Below are 24,750 nucleotides of genomic sequence, written 5' to 3'. Positions count from 1 at the left end.
CTATTATTCTCGGTACCGCTGTACTTAGTATAGCTCTGAACAGGAGAAGAATGATTTGTGTGGCTCGTCAGCCAGTTCCGAGAGCAGAGGAGGAGTACCACGTTCGTTGCCAAGTCGCTGCAGAGCAAGCAAAAAATTAAAACAAATATGTCAGGAAGCCATTACAGTTACTTTTCCATGACTCCATCAAACGACTATTACCACGAATAATAATGATAAATGTAATGACTGAAATAGTGGCGCCCCAGTGGTCGACTGGTTAGCGCGTCGACCTCACAGTGCAGAGGTCTTCGGCCTTCCTTTGTGGAGTTCATATGTTCTCCCCGTGTCTGCATGGGTTTTCTCTGCGTACTCCGGTTTCCTCCCACACTCCAAAAACATGCATGGCAGGTTAAAGGAACACTCAAAATTGTCCCTAGGTGTGAGTGCGAGCGTGGATGGTTGTTTGTCTCTGTGTGCCCTGCGATTGGCTAGCAACCAGTTCAGGGTTTTCCTCACAGACTGCCCGAAGACAGGTGGGATTGGCTCCAGTACGCCTCGCGACCTTTGTGAGGGTAAGCGGATCAGAAAATGGATGGCTTGATGAAATATTTACCACCGTCACATATTCTGTTGCGTCTGAACAAAGGTATCGATGCTGTATTGTAAGCTCTTTGTAATGTAACTACATTATTTCCCCCCCAATGGGAAAAGCATGAGATATTGTTAGAGCAGAATACCTTAGACCATTTCTTTTCCATTTCCAATTTCAGTCCATGTAATGACTAGGTATCGCCAAAATGCTTGTCCATAGCTAATGTCCCCCGTGTTTATGATTCTTTTCTATTCATTTTCCTTTTTTCTGCACCTCAACAGAAACCTTGGCTATTTTGCAAAGCAGCAGAGTCCCTCGGCCATCATCCTGTGCCTATGGGAGGCCCGCCACCAGGACACGGCTGACCTTGACTCTCTTGCCAGTGCCCTTGAAGAAATTGGCAAGATCCACCCCAAAAGTTCCCCCAAGGATCAGGATGAGGAGGCAACTGACTCGAATCAAATACAACCGTGCAGTCTGAGATGAACCTGCACGATTCCAAATCATACGGCTTGAAGACTCAGCGTCTCAATCTCCAGGTGGAGTGCAGAACCTCAAGCTCACAGAGTACAGATGATAAACGATGTCGGTGGGATGCGAGGTGATGTAGAAACCATGATCTGTCTGAACGAAAAGAGTTTAGGCTTGGCTTGTTGTGGTTTCCATGACGACTGTACTTTTTCTGCTATTAGCCTGTCTAATGACAGAGTGCTCATCAGCTTCTTCATGTTATCCTTTTGTTGACAACGAAATTTTCTTTGATTGTATTCCATCCTTAGTGGATTGGTGGCTGAGGAAGATATTGTGTGTGTCAAGTGATTTCTGAATCGGCAATGAGAACAAAGCAAAACTGGGGGATATTATTGGCAGAAGAGGCATATATTGCGTAAATGTTGTATTTGTGAGAATTCCAAGTACTGAACCATATTCATCTCTTTCAACTGTCCTGAAAACCGAGTTCTATTTTCAGACTTTGAATATATTATATGTGAAATGATAAAATAATAATATAGGCCTACTTTATATAGCATCTGTCCTACGGCAGGCAGCATGGTCAGTGTGTGGCAACCTGACATGGTCACTGTCCAGTGGTAGAGTGATTTCATACCGCATTTTTACATCTGATATAACTTTTTTATTTTCCAGTGTCAGAAATAGGAGTTAATTTCCGAGAGCTGTCGGGGGTGCATGACTGTGGCTAATCAACTAATTACACCATTAAGAGCTGTCATGATGACTTCACATGAGCACACCAAATGAAATTCATCCGGCCACCCCGATAAAACAGGGTGGCAGGATGTTTCTGAAACTGGAAGTCACATATATTCCCAATGTATTTCGACACCACAAAGACGTTGAGAACAGTGGCTGACTCTCATGATACAAAAGCCAAAATCTAAACAATGAACTATTTGTTGTTCTAATGTTAGTTTCTCTTTTTTATGATTTTTTTTCATGTTTTTATATTTGACAGACTAAATTCACTTAAAAAAGTTTATGATCACAATGAACTCTGACTGACTACAGCAAATAAAAAAAAATGATGAGTAGAGGAGACTGGGGAGGTCCATTGTGTAGGAGAAACGAGTGTTTCACTAGCATGGGCTAATGTTTCTTTAGTTTCATTTGATGTGTTCCATGAATTCTAGCTTGGATGGATGGATGGATATGTATATGTATATATATATATATATATATATATATATATATATATATATATACATACATACATACACACACACACACACACACACACACACACACACACACACACATCAAATTATGTTTTACCACTACTATTTATGCTCAAAATTCCGTTTTCTCTCACAATTTTGTCTGTTTCTGCTTTCTCATGCTATGTTCCCGTATGTAGATTACGGACGAAACTAAGGTGATTTGTTCCTAATTGGAGCAATTGCAAGTGTTCCAACTGAACTGTGTTACAACTGTCCCCGATCTGCCTTATATCTTTCCAAGACATGAAATTATCTACTTTCTGACTGGTAAAATAATTTGGATATGTCTAAATTGCATGATTATTGCCTTAGATGAATATAAATGCAATGTTGCTGCTACGGCGTAACAGAGGTGTGCTGTAAACAACATGTTTGGTATACGTACATTAAATTCCCTTTGCAACAACACGTCAGGAATATAACTATCACAGTCCTTGTGGCCATGTGCAAGCAGAGTCACTGATGAATGGAATTGCGTGAATGGGTTGCACGCTCCCATGTAACACCTGGTCCATCAGTGTTATTCATTCAGGCAATCAGGAATTACAGCCTGTGTTAATGGGTGTCAAAACAGCTTTGCTACATAATTCATTGTGATGCGCTTGAAAATTTTGGAGCAGCCATTCAGATGTATGCCTTATGATTTGTCAAACAGAGCTCTCTCTGGGAAATAGCCAATAGAGACTTATTCGGATAAAGGAAAGCACTATTGTGGAGTAATTGCAATTCTATTATTCATCTTGGAAAAGTGTCATGGATATCCACAAAGATGGAGCTACAACAACGTCTAACACAAGTGAACTTTTGAGGCAATTTGTTCGTCAGAGTGTTTTGTTTTTTTTTTTTTTTTTTTTGCTCTCGATAGACAAAGAAGTGAGCTACAACTCTTTGTGGGGGTGCTATAACAATTACGTAGTTTGTTGTAAGATACATCAGTGTGTTTTTTTTAAATATATAAATCCGATCTATGAAACATTTGCAAACCATAGTAAGAAAATGACCTTCAACGTGTAACGCATTCAGTTTATTCTGTGCATAGATGTGATTTAACACATGAAATATATTGATTGACATTCTATTGGCTCCTTTCAACATTACAGATTATTATTGTTGAGTATGTCAGTGGTTTATCATGGTGTGACTAAATTGCCTTGTGACTGAACGACTTTACCGGAAGAAACAACATAAATGTACAAGATTGTCATTTGCATCCACATGCATTTCCAGCCCAAATAAAAAAAATTACGAACATCACTTTTTACCGGCAGGTAAATGATGTGAATTCTTTGGTTCATCTCTTTAACTGTGACGGATGCTTGATTTTATTTGCCACAACTAAAAACTGCTGAAATGAAAAGCTTATGTTGCACTGAGAGCATCCTGCCTGTGTTTAATCAGCATTAACATTCATGCGGGTTGTTTTTTCAGACACTGTATGCTAACTGTGTGTGTTTTTCAGAATGTGATGTCAGACGTGCACATATACAGTATACGTTCGTTTTCCCCACTTATAATGCTTTCGTTGAACACGAACCGGCTTCAGGAGCTAAAGTTTAAAGTTGTACAAATGATTTCCTTTGACCTGAATCGGTCCTCATGCCGTTATTGTGCTGCACGCATGGCCTTTGGCTTCATATCACTATTCTCGTGCCTTGTTTAACTACTGTAAATGGCGAATGTTACAGACGCGGATGAGAATAATCACATTGATAAACGATTAAAGGTCTTAGTTTAAACGTATTTAAATTATCATGTTAAAAAGAATACAGAGCTTTTCTAGTGCTGAACGTCCAAGGTTTGGTCATGCCTGGGCAGCTTTGTGGTGTATTGGATCAACAGTTATGGACATTTTGGATGTTTTCTGTATAGTACAATTTGAAAATATATATGCAGCCTTTTGGAAATAAATGTACAGTTGAAAGTGATCAGCTGTTTGGGGTTTTTTTGTTTTGTTTTTTGAAATATATTACATAAAGCGGCACATGGCCAACTGGTAAGCACTCAGGCCTCACAATGCAGAGGTGCAGGGTTCGATTGGAGTTTGCATGTTTTTCCCGTGTCTGCGTGGGTTTTTTCCGGGTACTCTGGTTTCCTCCCACATTTCAAAAACATGCATGGCAGGTTAATGGAACACTCAAAATGGTCACAAGGTGTGAGTGTGAGCGCAAATGTTTTGGCTGGCAACCGGTTCAGGGTGTACCCCGCCTACTGCCCGAAGACGGCTGGGAGAGGCTCAAGCACGCTTGCGATAAGAGTATCAGAATATGGATGGCTGGATCATACAGAGTGTATCCAGAGTGTGGTCCACCTCTGCATTTTAATGCTAGACACAGAGCTATAAAAAATAATAAAACAAACATATACCGGGAATCATCACAGTTTAACTGCAAATCAGTCCAGTTTCTGGGATGATAATCCATCCATTTAGGAAGCAATGACTTTTGCGAATGAATTTGACCTTCCATTGTGCAAATGGGATAGATACCGGTTGAAAGGAGAAGGAATTTGCAAAACAACCCCAATTAAGAAATCTTGTACGTGGTTTCTGAGGCAATTTTCCCTCGTCACATTTGCTCATAGTGATTTTTAGCTTGCTTTCTGCATACAAGTCCAGTATGTGTCGTTGTCTCTGGTTGGTAGGATGAGTCTTTTGGTGTAGCCCAAAGACCTTCTTCAGGTGGACAAGTGATCCCCAACCACCGGTCCGCAGACTGGTACACATAGTATCTGGCTGCATAGAGCATACACTGTACATCAAGCCACCCACAACCCCGCATCCCGTCGATTACCTTCATGAGTACGATACGTTAATGCAATAAATAAGGTGATTTTTTTTTTCTGTATAAGGACTTCTAATTCAAATAGCTTACTTTTTTTTCAATGTTGTCTCCCAGCACTGTCACACACTTTCCCATCCATGCACAAGCTTCCATATTCCCGCAGCGTAAAAATCTTTGGACTGATGTCTCAGCCAATTGCTCACAACACTTTTGACTTCATCATCACTTTCAGACTTTGTGCACAACTACTAAAGCAGGTCAAGAAACAAATAAAGAACAAACGCAGGGGTCATCGGTAAGAAGGAGTCACCTTGCATCATCACGCAAGGCCTCACACAGCAGCCCAAACGGTGCAGACCATCAACGAGCTGGGATGGGATCGGCTCCCTCATCCCCCTTACAGACCAGACCCTGCATCTTCAGACTTTCCCGTTTGGTCCCTTCAGAGCATTCACAAGACACAAGAGAATGTAGCCTAATAACAGCAGTAAGTAAACACAAGATCATATTTTTCAATGATGTGCAGGTTCTTTCAAATGAAAACAAATTAGTCAAAAACATGTTAAAAATCGATGTGGATGCAGCCACGTTAAAGCATTGCTACTATTGATTAGCTTGCTCTTTCGTCAGACCTGAATCCAGTAGAGCGCATCCACAGCTGCTTCCGGAATGTTAATGAGAAAGACTCATGCCTTCTTCATTGTCTGAGATGTATCCAGTTGCCTCATCAGGAACCCCAATAAATTAATAGTCTAATGCAGCGGTTCTTAACCTTGTTAGAGGTACCGAACCCTACCAGTTCATATGCACATTCATCAAACCCTTCATTAATGAAAACCAAAAATATGACTTTTTAAAGAAAAAAGTAAATACAATTTCAAGACATAGGTTTTAAAAAATGTACGACGTACTATCACGACAGTCACACGTTGACTACTGAGCGAACTAAATTTCCCGCAGCATTGATTGGACAAGCAATATCATGTAATCATCTGCAGCCAGTGATGGCCAAGCAGGCATGTCATAACTAATTGACATGTTGAGTCGGGTATGTCTTACCTCCATGGCAGAGGCTCCGTCAAACCCCTGACACCCGATTCATCGAACCCCTAGGTTTCGATCGAAACCAAGTTAAGAACCACTGGTCAAATGGCATGTCTTCGTTGATTTTGAAATTAGGAAAAACAATTTCTAGAATATGAAATATGTAGGAAATACATGTGATGTGTACAGTATGTTTGTACATCCCATCTGATTTCAATGTTGTATTTTCGTGGACAGCACAAGTCCTTTAGCAGTGAACAGCATACATCACTGCAGAAAAAGGATAGACGTGGTGCTAGGACGTGCATAAGCCAGTACATTCTATTTGCTGTCAAAGCGGAAAGAGAAATGTGTATGTGTGTGTGTGTGTAGATATACAGTATATATATATATATATATATATATATAGAGAGAGAGAGAGAGAGAGAGAGAGAGAGAGAGAGAGAGATCTCATCCCATTTAACATATTTAGAAATGTCCACGTCAAATCACATTCCGATGGCATTGGTCAAAACCTGTGCCACATTAGCCCAGAAAATGTTCAGGTAAATTTCCTATTTTTTTCACGTTTGTGTGTGTGTGTGTGTGCGCGTGTGTGCGTGTGTGCGTGCATGTGTGACATTTTTTTTGGTCTCCTGAAAAGTGATTATGTTGGAGGTACAAGGATTAAACCCGACGCTCGTGTCATGCTGTGAAAGTTCTATCCGGTTCCATAACTTCTGCTGCAGCCAAGGGACAAAATTCATAAATTTTAAATGCCAGAAAGGAATTTAGAAGCCTCTCTTTATAGTATGTTCCAATTTGCGCAATGCACCTAGTCTACCTGTACATACAGCAGACTGTTACAGGCGAAAAACATGATCTTTATGTTTCATCTTTCCAACCGATGCCGACTTTGTTAAAAGATATGGGCACAAAGTGATGAAATTCATCCAAAGGCAAATCTATATTTTATCTTCGGAAATGGGGTTTCAAAGGTTCAGCTGTGTCTCTTGCCTTATCGACTTATCGTTGAGAAACACAAGTTCCAGTTCCGTAAATGAGTAAATGGTGCATGAAAAAAAATATGCAGACTGAGGTAGAGCGTGTAAGAGAGAGATATTTTGCTGCCATGTGGATTAAGAGTTTAAGAAAACGTACTTATGATCTGGTACCAGTGTGAACCTGTATATTGTCAGCTGTAGTTGTAAAAACCATCATCCAGCCGACTTCTCCCTGCTAGTTTATCCATAGATTTCTTCTCACTCAAAAAGCAGAGTATGATTCTGAAATTTAAAGTTCATTCTGACCTTGCTCTCATTTTAATCAACAGCCACTGTCCACAACATGAGTCTATACGATGCAAAAATCGTTATGTTGTCCCGCCCTTTCCTTTGGTTGCATATCTACAAGCTGCAGACAACCGCTCCTGAGATAACGGTAACCGGCAAACGAGAATGAGGTTTCCCAAAACTGACTTGCTGTTTTTGATGACTGGCATAATAAATTACAGTTTGAGCAGTATGCTATTGAGAGCAATTGAGAACTTTCACAAATGTAGCAATGGTTGCCCAGTCCAAATTATCGAGTATTTCAAGTGAATATGTAATGCCATGTAAGGAGCGGAATTAGGACGCAGCAGCAGACATGACACAGAAGTTGTGAAGTAAAAGTCTTTATCGACATGAAAATATTACATAATTACAGAGAGCAGGGCTGGATGCAGAAGACATGGAAGAGAGCTGGCAGAAAGCTTGACGTACTGACGAGTAATCCAAGTTCATCTACTGGAAGACATCATGCCTATATGACAGAATAAAGATACAAAGCACAAACCAGCCATAGCAACTGCATAGCAACTGAAACATGAAGGAGGAACAAAGTCACAACAGTGCCCCTCCCTCAAGGGGCACCACTCACCTTGTGAGGGAACTCTACACTGTCAAGGAAATACTCAAACATGAGTCCAAAACAAGAAAAATCTGAGTCACTAAACAAACACTCAGAACTTAGTTGACTTGGACTGAGACATCATACAACAAGCTGTCATGTTCTGTCTTGATTGTATTCCAGCTCCAGCTGGAGTGAAGGGCGTTTCCCTCCAGCAGGTGCACCTGTGCTTGTTTCCCCATCAAGCCTAGTCCTGTATTGAAGGACTGACTGCTGGTACCACTTGTTGAATAATTGACCTTGCTTGCTGTTGTGCTTCAAGTGTGAGTTTCTAGACCTCTCGATACCCTCCATGGTTGCTATCGTTATTCATAGAATCTTGTTTGAAAGTATTTTTGTCATTCTAGTACTGCTCTTTGTTTTCGTGTTATTGGACTTTTGGATATTTTGTTTGTGTATTCTCTGTGTTTTACCGAACCTTGCCTTTGCAAGCGCTTTTGTTTTCATGCGTTGTTTTTCCTGGCACCTTGTGACCATCGATTTCAGCTCATACTTTGTCGGTGTGATTTTCTTTAATAAATATTTTTGTAATCGCACCTTATCCTGCATTTTGGAATCCTAAAACATTATTCGATTTGGAAAGAACTTAACACAAGCAGTTAGACAATTAGAACAATCAACCAACAAAGATGACAGGAAACAAGGAACTAAAAACAAACATACTGACAAAACATGAACTTAACTCAACTATATTTATAGAGCACTTTAAAACAACCACCGCTGTACACAACATACTATACGTTGAGCAAAAATAATTCATAAAACATAACAAAGACGATCGAAAGCACAAAAACAGTAAAACAAAAAAAAATGTCTCATGCCGAGTCAAAAGCCCAAGAGTCAAAATAAGTTTTAAGACTAGTTTTGAAGATGGGCAGCGAGGGTCGGAGCTTGCTGAATGTTCAGACAAAGCACAAACAAGGGTCAATCCCCTCTGAGCCTCCGCTTAGTTCTTGGCACTGCTAATAATGTCAAACAATTTTAAGAAGAAAGTCATAGATTTTCGAAAAAGCTGTATATCTTTAATAGAAAACAAAGTTGTCATTTTAGAATCAAGTAATATTTTAGGATTTCTTTTCAACATTAAACATGAATTGATGACACATGTGGGGGGGAGGGGGAGGTTGCATTTATATAGTCCTATTTTTCAGGTAAGTGGGAGGCAGGATCAACAACAACGGTCAATTACCAAACAAATAAAAGTGGTAAATTAAACCCTGCATGAGTCAATCCAAGGCACGGTGGCAGAGGGAGCTGATTGGATAACAAGGGACCAGGTAAACACGTGTGGTTGGGTTATTATTTGTGTGCCAACAAAGATGAAAGAAAGCAAGGAACTAAACACAAACTGATGAGATGACAAGGAACACCTTGATAAGACACTAAGTGGAAGAGGGAGCTGATTGGCTAACACAAGGGATCAGGTAAAAATGGGCACAGGTGGGCACAACCGAATGAAACAGACAATCAAAAGGGCACAAGGAAAACATGAAATGAAAAACCAAAATCAAAGACGGATCGGGAAGGCCAGACGAGAGGTTCTTGGTGGGACCGGTCCCGTGGCCATCCCAGAGTCCACACATGAGTCATCACTGGAGAAAGTTTGGGGGGCAGCTGACATGCACCACCAGAATAGGATCAGAGGGCGGCCGCAGGGCTTGCGCTGCCGGATTACAATCAGAGGGTGGCTCCAGAGCTTGCGGCGCCAGAGCTGGTTCGGAAGGTGGCCGCAAGCTTTGCGAGAGCAGGCTTGGACGGCGGCCACAGGGCAAGCACCGCCAGAGCAGGTTCAAAGGGTGCCGCAGGGCTTGTGTCGCTGGAGTAGGATCTGAATTAGACGTACTGACAACATCTCACTGAGAAATCCAAGTTTATATACTATGAGACAGCGGTGCTGGACATGTATGATGACTGTAAGACAGTGGTGAGGTGTGCTGTCGGTGTGAAAGAGGAATTCAAGGTGGAGGTGGGGTGGGTCAGCTCTGAGCCGCTTCTTAATTTGCTATGATGATGACAGACGAAGTTAGACAAGAATCTCCATTGACTATGACCTTTATAGATGACACTGTCATCTGTAATGAGAGCAGGGAACAGATGGAGGAGAAACTAGAAAGGTGCAGGTTTGCCCTGGGAAGGAGAGGAATGAAGGTCAGTCGAAGCAAGATGGAGTACACGTGTGTGAATGAGAAGGACCCAAGTACAAGAGTGTGGTTACAGGGAGATTAGATAAAGAAGGTGGAGGATTTTAAGTACTTGTGGTCAACTGTATGAAGAGTGTAGAAAAGAGGTGAAGAAGCATGTACAGGCAGGCTGGAACAAACAGCTGGAGAAAAGTGTCAGGTGTGATATGTGATAGAAGAGTTCCAGCTAAAATGAAAGGAAAGGTGTATAAAACTGCGGTAAGACCAGCCATACTGTTTGGATTGGAGATAGTGCCACTGAAGAAAAGACAGGAGAGCTGGAGGTAGCAGAGATGAAGATGTTGAGGTTCTCCTTGGGAGTGACCAGGTTGGATAGGATCAGGAATGAGTACATCAGAGGGGGAGAAGAGGATGCACAAAACAAGGTGAGATGGAGGCAACTGATTCACTGTGACGACCCCTGAGGGGAAAAGTCAAAAGGAAAAGGAGATACTGTGAGACATCAAGCCCATATTGAAAAAAATATATAGAAAACACAGAAGAGCCACAGCAGGTGTATACTAATCAAAATATTAAGGAGGAACAAACAGTCACATGTATTAAATGTAAGTATTTTTTGGTCATTATGAAAATGTCTTGTTTCTGTCCAGACATTACAGTCAAGCTAGGTGGAATGTTTTGACACTAATGTCATTGAGAATGTCAGGGGAAAAATAAACAGTTCTATCAAACATTGTCATAGTTGGGTGATGATGTGAAGATATATTTACCTTCTTTTTATAACCAATTTTCTTATGGAGATCTAAATGATCAGATTTTGAAAGAAGAGAATACTACTAAGTGCACACTATTTGTTATATCAACTCGGCCGTTGTCACATAACTGAGTCACTCTGTAATCTCCTCCCGATACATTTTCTGTACTTTTTATGTTCACTAGCATTGTGGATGAGCTGTATCCTCACCCTACTGTCTGTGTCATGGTTCTGTTTGCGACCAACAGGTGGCACTATAGATCATTACGTCATTAGTTGTATAAAAGGACTCCCGGCCTGACTACTCAGTTGACGTTGTTTGTTTGTTCTGGCATGTTTGTTTCTGTCATGGTTCTATTATGGTTAGTATTTTGTTTTAGTCATGATTTTTGTTTGATACTTTGGAACCTTTTTGTTCTTATGAATTTGTTTTGGATTTAGTTTTCTGTGTTTTTATGAACGCATTTGTCAAGTACACTCTGCTCCTCCGTGCCCCCCCCGCCCCCCCCCCCCCCACTCCTGCTTTTTGTCACGCATCGTGACAGACTATGGGCGCGAGGAAGGGTACACCCTCAACTGGTCGACTGTCATTCAACAAATACAATACAATACAATACAATACATGCTGATTTATATAGCGCTTTCACAACAGCAGAAGCTGTAACAAAGCGCTTAACAAAACAGTTCACATAAAGTAAAATAAAACCCAGCAGCGCTTGTTGTGATCCATTCCTCAATGGGGAGTAATACTATATTATTATTAGAATAAAATGAAAAAATATTACGAGTAACATTATTTTTTTTAGCATTTACAAATCTTAGGACCCATTATTGCATAAGAGATGAATGTAATAATGTGTTTGCTAAAAGAGTGTTGTATTGGTTTGAAGGCATTAAATGGAAACGTCAGTAAAACATATAAAAGCTGACAGGAAAGAGAAAAGAAGGAAAGAAGATGGCTCGTACAAGTTCCGCATATTAAGAGGAACTACATAAACTACACAATTTTACTGGCCTTCTCTGGAAAGTTCCACTGAAAAGTTATAAATGCATGTGCTTCGAGCATTTGGGACTCTTTTGCTCTTGAGCTTTTTTGCTCTTCTACACTCCTTCCAAGATCACTTTGACAGTCGACGCCTGATTCCTTCTTGCATGTTGTGCAAGATGCAAGGGAGATGGAAATATTTTTTGTCATCTATTGGATTCACTCTGACGTTTTTCACTATCGACAGTTAAAAAAAAAGAGGGCCAAGTCAGCAGCCTATTTATCCTCATTCCAAACCGTAGTAGAATTAGATTGTCGTGGACTGAGGTGAACTGACCACTCAGCTATTAACCCTAAAAAGGACCATTTTGCTTTCAGGGTATTTGAGGATTGTAACCCTTTTCATCTGGATTTTGGTGGATTAACCCTTTTGAGGGAGTCTAACTTTGGCTTGAAGTGAGTAGCATTATTTTAATCCAGAAAGGATGCTCTTCAGTTGTCATTTAATTTTCCTTTTATCATATTTTATCTTGATGACTTGAAACAATTGTATGTATTGCAACTTCATGATTAAAAGCTCCTATTTTAAACATGAATCTAGTATTGCCTTTCTTACCAATTTTTCTGCTTCCATTGTTTTTTTTTTTTGGAATGAACAGTTCCACCCATTCCACCAGTCCTATCGTTGAGGAACCTATATTGTTATTTCAGATACAGAGAGAATAAAATGAGTCCAAGCAGTCCTCACAAGGACATGTAAACGTATCTAGGTCTACAAATCATTTTGAGAAAGAACTACTGTCAAAAGGGCGGTGTCGGAGCATCACCGTCATTTGATAAAAGTGTCGACGGAATTAAAGATGGACTAGCGCTCAAGAGCTGTGGTGGTGACAATCCAGGCAAATCTTTACAATTAAAGTATGTTAGGACTGTTCTTGTCCTTGGGTGGGAGAGATTTGATGGAAGTCAAGGGTAATTTAACGCTTTCAGGGACAGCGGTTACTACAGTGGACAGCTTATCATGTTATCAGGTTACAGGGTTCAGTAAATTTGTTATTTCAGGAGTGTGAATCAAACTTCACATTATTATGTCCCCCATTACTTTTCAGAACTGGTGACCATTGGTCTAAAGCCTTCCACATGACGATATGATGAGATTTTTAGTTTAATGTTTTTCTCTGTGATTAATTATTGTTTTATTGTTTATTGTGGTATATATGATATTTGCTCCATGTACACAGTACTTTGTATACAGCGATGGTTGTTTTAAAGTGCTCTGTAAATACAGTTCAGTTGAGTTGAGGTCATGAGTCTTATCTTGTTGCTTCATGAAGTCGTTCCCAATTGTTTTGGTTCCACTTGCTTTAAACTGTCAGACAACATGTTTCTGTGGACTTCGGAGCTCTGTTGCCATCACGTGTTACATGAGTAAAGATTAATGAGGCCATCCCAGTATCAGCGATGTAAGACAATGACATTATTACGGTGTACAAACAAGCTTGTACTGTTGGGACCACAGGCAGTCGTGCTTTCTAGTAAAAAAGGATAAATATTTTAAAAACCATGGAAAATGGTAGTATTGAATTCATTTTGACAATAAGTTGCCTTTGGTGTCCTCGTCAGACCCATTCGTTATCATGAAAATGTGGCATAGTTATGAAAACTCAGAAGAATTACGAGGAGTTGCCATACATTTGAATAAAAACCAGTACAATAAAAATGTACTTTTTTCTCCCTTTATTGGAAGGCTACTAAATGAATTTGGCATGCCCCACACCTTGCTCTGCTAACTACCATATGTACTAAGTGCTTAAATGATACTGACTCATTCAATTTTTATTTGTTCATTTTATTGCCTGGTTTGCTTGAACTGCAAATTGTTTTATAAGCAAAACTAAATACATCATGTATATTCTAGTATTTCATGAAGTTATTTTCATCACCTATATTCTATTTTAATAACCCTATCTAGCCTTTTGCATGTGTCCGCTCTGTCTTTATATGGGACCTTCCCCTTTAAAAGACCCGCTGATGATTCAGTGTCATTATGACCAGCATGTTGTCTTTCTTCACTGGAAGCTGAAACAGTAGATAGTTGTCAAATAAATATTTGTCCTTGTGATTCATATTTTTCATCCTATAGTTGGTGTACTTTTTTCCTGTCCTGTCATCTTGTGAATTTAGTCATGCTGCTAAGATACATCATATGTGCTCATTATATTATAGTTTTTTTCCCCAAAAATTTCCACCCTGACATTGCACACAATGTCCGCAAGCGGACATATTGTGTTTTGTTTTTTTCCATATACCGTGTTTTACATTTCATTCATTCATTCATTCATCTTCCTAACCGCTTGATCCTCACTAGGGTCGCGGGGGGTGCTGGAGCCTATCCCAGCTGTCTCCGGGCGGTAGGCGGGGGACACCCCGAATCGGTCGCCAGCCAATCGCAGGGCACACAGAGACGAACAACTCACTCACACTCACACTCACACCTCGGGACAATTTAGAGCGTTCAATCAGCCTGTTTTACATTTAATTTGTAAAAAAATATGAAACAAACAAATAAGTATGATATTTACCAGTGTGCATTTCTGACACCATAACATCTACTTAATATGATAAATATGAATTTTCATGGAAAATCGCACCTTTTTGTAGGTGCCTTTAAAAATGTGGATGTTTTAAAGGCACCGGGTGAGATTGACAGTGTCCATTTACAAAACCCTCCTCAAAACTCACTTGTATTCTTTGGTATTCGACTCAGCATGACTTAGATTTGTTCTTGGTTTTACTGTTTGGTGCTTTATTACCGATTTGTCTTACTGTTTATTGTACATGTTAAATTGCTCCATGTACAGCACTTTGTATGCAGCGATGGCTGTTTGAAAGTGCTCTATAAATACAGTTGACTTGACTTGACTTGACTTTTAAGTTGTGTATCAGATCCAAATATACATGAAAGTATATGTCATGCTATTCTTTTGATGTCATCGTCTCAAATTTTCAGTCAAAAAAAAAGGAAGGAATTATAATAATAATAATTGGTATCATTGTTCCATTATTTTTCTCAGGGCAGTGTACATACACCTGTGTTTGGAATTTTTATTACAGTTTTGCTCAGTCGCTTTGGTACATTTCATCCATGCAAATAATTACGTAAAATGCTCTTCTGTTCCCTTTTTATCAATTACTTATGTAGTGCTGATTAAAATTTCTGTTGAAGGATGGCTCCTTCAACAGAAATTTCATAAATGGTGTACAACTTTATTTTTTCCACTCTATTGGCACTTCATTCGGTGGGTATGAACAGTGAACTGAAATCAAGGAAAAGTGCAACAGAATATTTAAAAAATACGTCTGTTTTTTATGGTTTAAAAAAATTATTATTTATGGGGTTGGGGGGTAGAAATTACTTTTATTTGGGGTACAATACCATATTTATTCACTTTAAACCCCACGCCCCTCCCCTTGGTGGTATCTATCCAGTCATCGCGTGCTTGACAGTTCTTTCTCCCCGCCCTTTTTGCGTGACGTATTGAAGATGAGGCAATTGAGTCCCACCTGCGACTTTTTTCCTTGTCAGTCAACAACTTTTCAGAGTAGGAACGTGTGGCCGGTTCGTGTCTTCTGGACTACAATATATGTACCGAAGAATGAACACAATCCCATTTGTAAGTTTTCTTTACACTTTCTTACAACGCCAATTTTAGTGTGCAGTATAGAGAGAGAGAGAGAGAGAGAGAGAGAGAGAGAGAGAGAGAGAGAGAGAGAGAGAGAGAGAGAGAGAGAGAGAGAGAGAGAGAGAGAGAGAGAGAGAGAGAGAGAGAGAGAGAGAGAGAGAGAGAGAGAGAGAGAGAGAGAGAGAGAGAGAGAGAGAGAGAGAGAGAGAGAGAGAGAGAGAGAGAGAGAGAGAGAGAGAGAGAGAGAGAGAGAGAGAGAGAGAGAAAATATTTTTTTACGCCGTGCTGTCGCTAAAGCATGTGCTGTATTGACCCGTGTACTTACAGAGTGGAATGAATACGATGATTTTCTAACGTTTCTGACGCCGAGAAGAAGTAGATTGATTCCCCCCCCCCCCCCCCCTCGATATCCAGCAGTCGAGTTGAATACAGATAAGTTGTTTGAGGGAGTTTCCAGTTAGTTTGTCAGCGCCTCCGTGCCAAAATCTCCCGGTGATGACTTGTGAAATTCCTCGCTGTTTTGAGAGGGTAAACCATTTGTTCCAACTTCGGAAAGCCGTTTCTCAAACGTAACTTGAGGCGCGGCTCATGTTCAGTTTCTTGTGCGTGGAATCGTGCACATTTATTTCATCATCACTCTCAAAGCTTTATGGAAAGTTGGGAATTTTATGGATGCTAATCCCACGCGTGTCTAGAACGAAAGCAGTGCAGGTATTTTGTGTGCGTGTGCCTGCGCGTGTGTGTGCAGATACACAGATATCGGTTATGAAATGACATGATGTAGTTCGAATATTTTTTTCTTCAGGACAATTACTTTAAATGGGGACATAAAAATAAAACATAAAATGCTTAACGTGAGAAAAACAAAACTTAACATTGATGAATGTCAGAAAGCTGCAATAAATGGCCACCGAAACTTATGGTGACCTAGGCCCACTTCAACCTCAGAAAATCTCATCATGATCACCCCAATACTTTGCATTTTAATGGACGTTAAGTGATTTCCTCATTCAACAACATTACTCTTATTTGAGTGCATGTAGGGAGGAAAATGGTTAAATTTATGGAAAATGGATAGGCTCCATAAAATCCGAAATCTTGGGAAGATTGTTGTAATACTTGCAGCGGTTGAGATGGGCAAAAAATAGGACTGCCTGCACAAATTTAGCGAAAGATTGACATCTGACATAAAGTTTAAAATTTTGCTTTGGATAGCCATGAACTCCAAAATGTTGATAGATTGGATGATTGGTCATATTTTCTGACCAATAAGTGACGTTGGGCTTTGTCTCTACAGTTGAGTGCCTATGGAAAGGAAAAGGCTTCGTGTCCATAAAATCCCCATTGTTGCGGTGATCGTTCTATTTTTAGAGGTTGAGGTGGGCATGAGATGTGCACATGTACTGAAAACGGGGAGTTTCACAATTGGCATACAGCATATGCTAAAACTGTCATTATAACCTCAGAGTAGTAGTAGTATATGTAAAAAAAAAAAAAAAAGCAGCCATCTCCAGCCCCAACTCGTGCCTTTAATTTGCTTTGTAAGAAACCACCTTGGTGGTATGCTTTCATCTGAATTGGACTACCGGTAGTCACATGCAAACCGAAATGCCATCACCACCCAAAAGTTGACATTATTGAGAGGAATTACCATTAATTTGCGAAAAACAGTCGGAGCTTGCTTATTTTGCCGCATGTAAATATTGGATAATAAAAATGTAATGCATGTTAAATATTGCAAAAACATCAATATCGCTGTAGTCAACATCCATACCGCATGTTTTTCCAATATCGTGCAGCCCTCCAGGCGAGGTTTGTTTCTTTGTTTTTGGGTAGGGTGAGGGGGAGATTAAATGCCAACAGTTAATTTCCACTGCCTTTATTACCGATTCGTCTTACTGTTTATTGTGTATGTTAAATCGCTCCATGTACAGCACTTTGTATGCAGCGATGGCTGTTCGAAAGTGCTCTATAAATACTGTTGACTTGACTTGACTTGACATGCTATGATGAGCTAATCAAAGAAGAAAATTGATGCATTCAGTTATACGAATTTTATATAAAACTGCATTAATTGATACGATTGACTTGAATGACTGCATTTATTTTTTGAATAACACTTTTACACCCATTATAGGCACAACTTTTAATAATTACTCATGTCAACATTTTCTTTTTTTCTTTTTCTATTTTGAAACGTCTGACTTGGCTTCATGTACTGAATCCCACGGAAGTATATCTGGACCAATCGGAGGACAGAAAAATGCAGATATTCCCTGACTTCCCTGAAGCAGGCTCTGTTTTTTGAATCCGAAAGCTTGAAGGGGAGGGAAAAAAAAGATCGATCACGTTGTTTGTACAGGGCCTGCATTCCTGAGTCCGAAGCTGTTTGGAAGTTTACATTGGCATAGAAACACATACAATAGAAGCGGAAATCAGATTGGACAAAAAAATATATATACAGTATATCTATTCATGATAACCCAGAAACGACTTTAATTCATCTGCACAGCCAAGACGCATTATAAAATGGAGACAAAAGACTTGGAAATAAATGTATACAATATTTTACAAAGTTTGTAGTGCATCTCAGTGCTTTTGATCATGTTTAGGCCAGCACAGAAGCCTTTGAAGGCCGTGCCACTGGCTGAGATCGGCACCAGCATACCCATGCGCACGTCTCACAAAGACAGCTGCTTGATTAAATTTTTTGTTTGGGTTTTATATGACTAGAAATGTGAATATTTTCAGTCATTACTCTATGTTGATCATCCAGCCATACGTTTTCTAATCCGTTTATCCTCACAACGGTCGCGTGGGTGCTCGAGCCTATCCCAGCTGTCTTCGGGCAGTAGCCGGGGGACACCCTGAACCGGCAGCCAGCCAATCTCAGGGCACACATAGACAAACAAGGACACTGGAAGGCCAGAACCGGGATCGAACTCTGTACTGTGGGGCAGACGTGCTAACCAGTCGACCGACTGGCACCATCGTGCCGCCTGCGTCGGTCATGTAGTTTTAATATTAGAAAGGGCATTGAATGAATATTTAACGAAACAGAGGTAACCAACCATTGCTATTTCATTGGCTGAAGAGAGACTCTCCTTTTCCTTTAGGTCATTTTTGTGTTGATTTGGTCTTTTGCATCCACTGCCACGTTTCCTCCGGGTGGCCAAGACTCGCAAAGCATCTGGACCCGGCAGGAAGCCGTCTGCAGAGATGGGCAGTACTGGAACGGCAAATTCTGTTGCTTAAACTGCCCAGCTGGTAAGGCAAATGCACGCTGGACTGTGTTAGTCCACTGACACCGTAGGTGTGTCTCACGCAAAGAAAAGGTCGTTGACCTTGGCACAATTGGGTTCATTGACTCACTTGATAAGGGACCAATTGACTTTGATGCTCAGTTAAACAGTGACTGCTACGTGCTTGTTTCAGGTACTTATTTGAAGTCAGACTGCACTGCGCCAGGTGAAAAGGGGCAGTGTGAGAAATGTGCAGATGAAACATACACTCAACATGCCAATCACCTCTCGCAATGTATCGCATGCACCAAGTGCGGTCCAGGTATTTCTGCTTGGTGAATTTTGTACAGTTAAATGGAATGAGAAAAAATATACATATTTCACACATATTTTTCAAATGATTTGATCATAAATTCCATTACACAAGGCATTTTGTTGTTGTTGTTTCAGATCAAGAGATTGTCTGGCCTTGTAACCGCACCCAAAACACCGAATGTCAGTGCAAAGGAGGACGATTCTGTGCACCCGAACAAGCATGCGAGATTTGCAGTAAATGTTCAAGGTGACGATGTACTATTTGTTCATTCATGACAGGTTAGCGTTACTTGTATTTTATTTGCTTCAAATGTTGTTTTCCTGGCTGTAAATTAGATGTGAGAAGGATGAAAAGGTTGTTCGCAACTGCAGTGCGACCTCAAACACAGAGTGCAAGAAAATCCCACTGCAGTCTGACTCTGCCTCAGGTATGGTGGAAACTAATAGTTTGAATGCCTCGCCGAAAGTATCAAACTTACCACTTGTTTTGGGTCTCAAATGACTTCTAATACGCGTTTCAAATTGTTTTCAAAAGCTTAATGGCCCCGATTTGATCAAATATGCAAAACCTTAACACATATTCAAACCTTTGTCATGTTTCCCGTGGTGCTTATATGGTTCTCTCTCTCCCTCCCAACCGCATCTAGGAAACACTGCCATTATTGTGTGCAGTGTGCTCACCTTCCTTTTTGTGTTGTGTGGACTAATTTACTGCTGTACGAAGAAGCTGGCAAGAGGTAGGTGCAACCCCAAAAATGTTTTTTTTTTTTAATTAAATGTGTACAATTCCTCTCCCTGTTTCCAAATTTTGGACAATCTTGGTGGTTGCATCTTCCCCTTAGGCTCTGTAGGAAACGAGCTGAAAGCTGAGGTGAGTTTCACGTCAGCATGACTTTGTGAATAATTAAGAGGAAGGAGGAATATTTAAACAGACTTTTTGAAAAAGGATATGGACAAAGTCTCTTGAAATGTTGCAGCACGTGCTAGAGGGGAACAACGAACAAAGCCAAAAGCCGGGATGCTCCAGTCTGATCTTTTCTCAGCCACGGGTGAGAGGTCAAAGCTCAGCCACGATGGAGGATGAGTGCCAAGCGCTGTGTGAAAGCCACAACAGCTCTGCCAATAACTCCCAACAAAATCTAACCAACCAGCCCCCTGCTTTCCCCGCCTCTGCCCACCGAGCGTCTCTGACTGCCATTCAGCCCGATTTGAGGGTGAGAGCAGCAAACTCAGACTGGCTTCATTTATACTTCTTGCCCTGACTCTCACCTCTTCATGCCTTCTTTCGTCTTCCACCTTTTTCTCAGGCTTCTGTGAAATCTTAGAGGTTTTCATTTTAATACCGCTTTTTTCAAAGTTGACACGGGCAACAGTTTTTTTTTTTAAAATTCAAAGTGCTTGAAATTGGAATAATGTGGAATGTGAGCACTTTTATGGAATCAACTCCTCTTCACCATTTATTCTCATTGGGGTTTTGGATGTGCTGAGGCTTATCACAGTTGACTGGTGAAAGGCTGGGTCTACCCTAAATCCAAATAGAATTCCTTTTTCAAAATAGAAAGTAAGAAAGAAAAAACAAACTTATTTGTCAATGTTGGTTCTTAAAAATATAGGGGGGTGGGGCTACAGGATACAACTCCTTTTCCAATTTTTGTCCACAAATGGGAAAAAACTAAACGGGTGATTATCATCTGCTGCAAGTTGGAGGTAAAGCTGGAGGTAAAGTTGAACTAGAAGAGAGCTTTCACCTGATTTGCGGCAACTTCACTTATTTCTATTGAGAAGTAGGCATTGCTTGCTGCATTTCTACAAAGATCAGCCGCCATGGAGGATGAAATTCAAGCGCTGTGTGTGTGTGTGTGTGGGGGGGGGGGAGGATATGCATCCTCTGAGACTTTTTGTATGACCAACTAACAAACAGCCAAGAAAATGAGGCCACCTCTTAACTCATTCACTCCCAAAGACGTTTTTAAACGTCTTTTCAGACTTGGTCCAGAATTGGCTGGTACTTAATGAGTTTTAAAAACATAAGCATATTTTCCCCCTCCCTGCAAAACTGCACTTGCTTAATCTTCGTTGCTTACACATTGGTCTCCGATTCCGTCGATCAGACTTTGTGTTGCCAGGAAACTGAGTCACAGGCAAAGGATGTAAACCGCATCGGGCATGTTACTCAACAGCACACCTTTTTTTTGGCAAACAAATGCTTTCATTTTTGGGAATGGACCTTATGTAAGAATATCAACCATTTATTTGGAATGCCTTTTGTGTCTTTTAGGAGGATGAGCCTTTTCCAGAGCTGATTCCTATAAATGGTAAGTCTTCACAATTCTTTTGTATTCGTCAAAGTGTGGCTACTAAATGTCAGGAAGGCTGTTGTTTGATGAGATTGCTTTTACTCAGCACACCCTCTCGTATTGTGGCAAAAAGCTGGCAGGGATCCATTGATCCTTATCTTGTACCTGACTGAAGTTAAATGCACTCAGCCGCATTGACCAATATGTGTTGTCATGACTTACTTGAGACATTCTCTTGTTTTATTTTTGGTTTTCTTATTTTATTTTTTTAACTTACACACTAGTGCTTCACATCCAGCAAACATAAACCCACTTGTATCTAGTCAGCTCAAGGAACCCATTTGTACAATAAAGTCAAGATAGATGAATGAAAACATTTAAACTTTATTTGCAGGTGAAGAATCTCTCAGGAGGTGTTTCCGGTATTTCGAGGAAGTCGATATCGACTATTACAAGAGGTTCTTCCATCAACTTGAACTGAATAGCAATGTGATCAAAAGCAAAGACCCACTTGTCTATGAGGACAGGATTCACGAGTTGCTGAACATCTGGTTGGAGAAGGAGGGCAAGGACGCAAGTTTAAATGACCTGCTGAAAGCGTTGCTGAAGTTTGATCAAAGACGTACGGCTGAGATAATCAAGGCGAAAGCACTGGAAAATGGCCATTATGTTTTACAGAACTAGTCATGACAAATTGTTTGCAGAACGTCTGGAATTTCTTTCCATACTTGTGATGATGATATGACCGGATGTAGTGCAGTTTTGTGCACGCCACCGGATTGTGACACAGTTGTGCGTCTTGCAAGTTTTCGCAGACGTATGCACAGGCATTGATAGTGCGCCGTAGTGAAATCGCACGGTGCAATAAAACAAATGCTTGGGGTTAAAAAGGCATTCTAATTTCTGTCCATGAACGACCACAAAAGTGTACTTTGTGAAGTGACTGTGACAGATGGAAAATGCCATCTCTCATGTTGAAAGCATTTCAGGGAACTATCAAAGTACTTTTCTGTAGTTTGTGTAGTGATTGACTGGGGTGAAAAATGCCTTCTCATTTCTGTCGAAAGCATTTCAATGAACTACCACAAGTGTGTTGTGGAGTTTGTGAAGTGACTGTGACAGGTGGAAAATGCCTTCTCATTTTTGTTGAAAGCATTTCAGGAACAATCACAAGTATTTTGCGTAGTGACTGTGACTCTCAGATGCCTCAGGAATGACTTTGTTTGTTGAGCAAATGAACACTGGACATTTAGGACGATGAATGCGAAAGAGTAAGATGATGAGTTACATCATTTGCATTTTTTGACAAAGTTTTACAGAGCATATATATCCTAACTTATTAGGTTTACATCCAAACTGGTTGAGATGATTTAATTTGTCTCTTGTAGAACTTTGGCTGCTGTTACTGTGAGTGATTGACATAGGTGCTCGAATTAACTGCACTTTAGGTGTTTTACTGAGATTTATGTCCGTTACTCCATCCACTCAATGTTTCTGAAATCTTCGTTTCATGAAATGTTAGAAATTGAATTCCATTGGCAAACAATGTGGATTAACTTTGTGTCTGCTTTTGTCATTGGATTTGGATACAACTAGCACAGATGAATTGGATACCTTTCTTTATTTATTTATTTTTACTTATTCCGTGTTTTGAGTTTGGAGCACATACACATTCTGAAACGATGAAGGAGAGACATTTTTCAATCAGCCCTTTGAATGCTAGCCTTATTCAGCTGCATCATGGCGCTTTGCTGAAGATGTCTTAATGACAGCACTAAAGCTTTGAGGACGCTTGTCTTAAGCGTTTTTTTTTGTCCACCCGCTTCCCCCCCAAGGTGAAGGGCTGTCAGTTTTAGATTAAAATATTAATTTATATGTTGCTGCTAAGTCTATGTACTTCTGAAGTTTGATGTGGTTACACTTTTCGTTGTGAATTATCCCACTGAGTGCTCAATGTTGTCAGGCAGTCATTTTAAAATACCTTTTGAAGTTTGATATTTGTCTACATAGGATTGTAGGTACACTATTCTATTTTTGTACCCCTCCTGTATGTTCAAGAACTATTGTTGAAATGTGTCAATGTAACTGCAACAATAAAACTCTTTCTGAAAGATTTGCCACGCACTATTTTTTTGAAATAGAGGTGGAGGGCAGGGGAACGTGTAGGACCTCCCCCCTCACCTGACACCACCACCATCATAAAAAAAGACATCTCATGAAATGAATGTACCTTTGACCGCATGACTCAACCTGGGAGTGGCATCATGTCAAATTCTGTTAATCTACCCACGCAGCACTCCCTGTCAAGGCTCATGCTTAGTGGTTAAACGGGTCTTTAGGTATTTCACTTAATGGAAGCATTGTTTGTTTTCGTGCTTAATGAACGACTGACAATTTTTTAAATAGTTTTTTTTCAGGAGTTCTACCTAAATATACAGATGAATAAATTCATACAATAAATACATTGATCTGAGTTCCACGTTTTTGGGACGTAAGCATCACATTTTTCTTTTTAAATCCAAGCTGACAGCTCTCCACACAAAAAGTTGTCTTACATGTATCCCCTCCAGGGTTGAATATGTCTCAATGGAATCATAGGACATAAGTTGTGCATTCAATAAAGGCAGTAAATGTGAATCTGCTAGAAATCCCCCACTTTTTTTCTTGTTAATGTCTGTTAATTTCAATTGATTGTGGCATATTTTGAATGCTTGCAAATAGGGGTGGGAATCCCTCACCTATTTGATTTGATTAAATTTCAGAGAGCAGTGATTGACTTCAATTGTCAATGCATCATGAAACACGTTTTTCTTCCCATGTGACAACCTACTACTTTTGAAAGAGTATTTGCGCCATGATTAAATAAACTCCAAATTTTTACATGATCTTTTCAAACAACAAAATAACATAGAATATCCAATATCTCTCCACACTGCAAAAACACAAAAGTTGTGCACCGGTTATGTGCATTTGAATTACTGGAAAACATCACAGTGTGTAATTGAGTTTATTGCGATAAGTGTCTGACAATGTACAAATCACTCTTCACTCACTTCAATCATACCGGTTTCAAGAGGAATGACGACATGCCACACAAAGAACTGAGCAGTGAAAATGAGCACACATGATGTAAGTGATGCGCCATGTCTGTTGAAGTATTCATTCATTCATTCATTCATCTTCCGTACCGCTTGATCCTCACTAGGGTCGAGGGGGGTGCTGCAGCCCATGCCAGCCGTCTCCGGGCAGTAGGCGGGGGACACCCTGAAT

At 40.3% G+C, this 24,750-nt stretch overlaps 3 protein-coding genes across 8 annotated transcripts in view; 2 read left to right on the top strand and 1 right to left on the bottom strand.

Annotated features, from left to right (window-relative positions):
• Positions 1–1,998, top strand: part of unc5db (unc-5 netrin receptor Db) — a 293,387-nt gene extending 291,389 nt beyond the window's left edge. For both annotated transcript variants that reach the window (XM_052068215.1, XM_052068214.1), the window contains one exon: positions 856–1,998. In XM_052068215.1, coding sequence (XP_051924175.1) covers positions 856–1,060 — 205 coding nt within the window. In that variant the 3' untranslated portion in view covers positions 1,061–1,998. The remainder of the gene's footprint in view (positions 1–855) is intronic.
• The window catches only part of LOC127602307 (golgin subfamily A member 7-like), a 362,070-nt gene that overhangs the window by 259,218 nt on the left and 78,102 nt on the right, over positions 1–24,750 (bottom strand). The gene's annotated exons all lie outside the window — the stretch shown is intronic.
• On the top strand, positions 15,464–23,596 carry hdr (hematopoietic death receptor). Of its 4 annotated transcripts, none has more exons than XM_052068296.1 (10): positions 15,464–15,617; positions 18,743–18,893; positions 19,062–19,190; positions 19,319–19,430; positions 19,520–19,611; positions 19,831–19,920; positions 20,026–20,054; positions 20,161–20,232; positions 21,462–21,498; positions 21,875–23,596. In XM_052068296.1, the coding sequence occupies exons 1-10, from the start codon at positions 15,588–15,590 to the stop codon at positions 22,162–22,164; spliced, it is 1,032 nt and encodes a 343-aa protein (XP_051924256.1). In that variant the 5' UTR covers positions 15,464–15,587; the 3' UTR covers positions 22,165–23,596. The 4 variants fall into 4 exon arrangements, with proteins under 4 accessions (XP_051924256.1, XP_051924254.1, XP_051924255.1 ...); XM_052068294.1 differs by having other exon boundaries at positions 20,161–20,397; XM_052068295.1 differs by having other exon boundaries at positions 19,990–20,054.

This window comes from Hippocampus zosterae, chromosome 6 (genome assembly GCF_025434085.1).
Source record: "Hippocampus zosterae strain Florida chromosome 6, ASM2543408v3, whole genome shotgun sequence".
In the NCBI taxonomy this organism is placed as follows: Eukaryota; Metazoa; Chordata; class Actinopteri; order Syngnathiformes; family Syngnathidae; genus Hippocampus; species Hippocampus zosterae.
The sequence above is the reverse complement of the archived record's forward strand: the minus strand, read 5'-3'. Positions and strand labels throughout refer to the sequence as shown.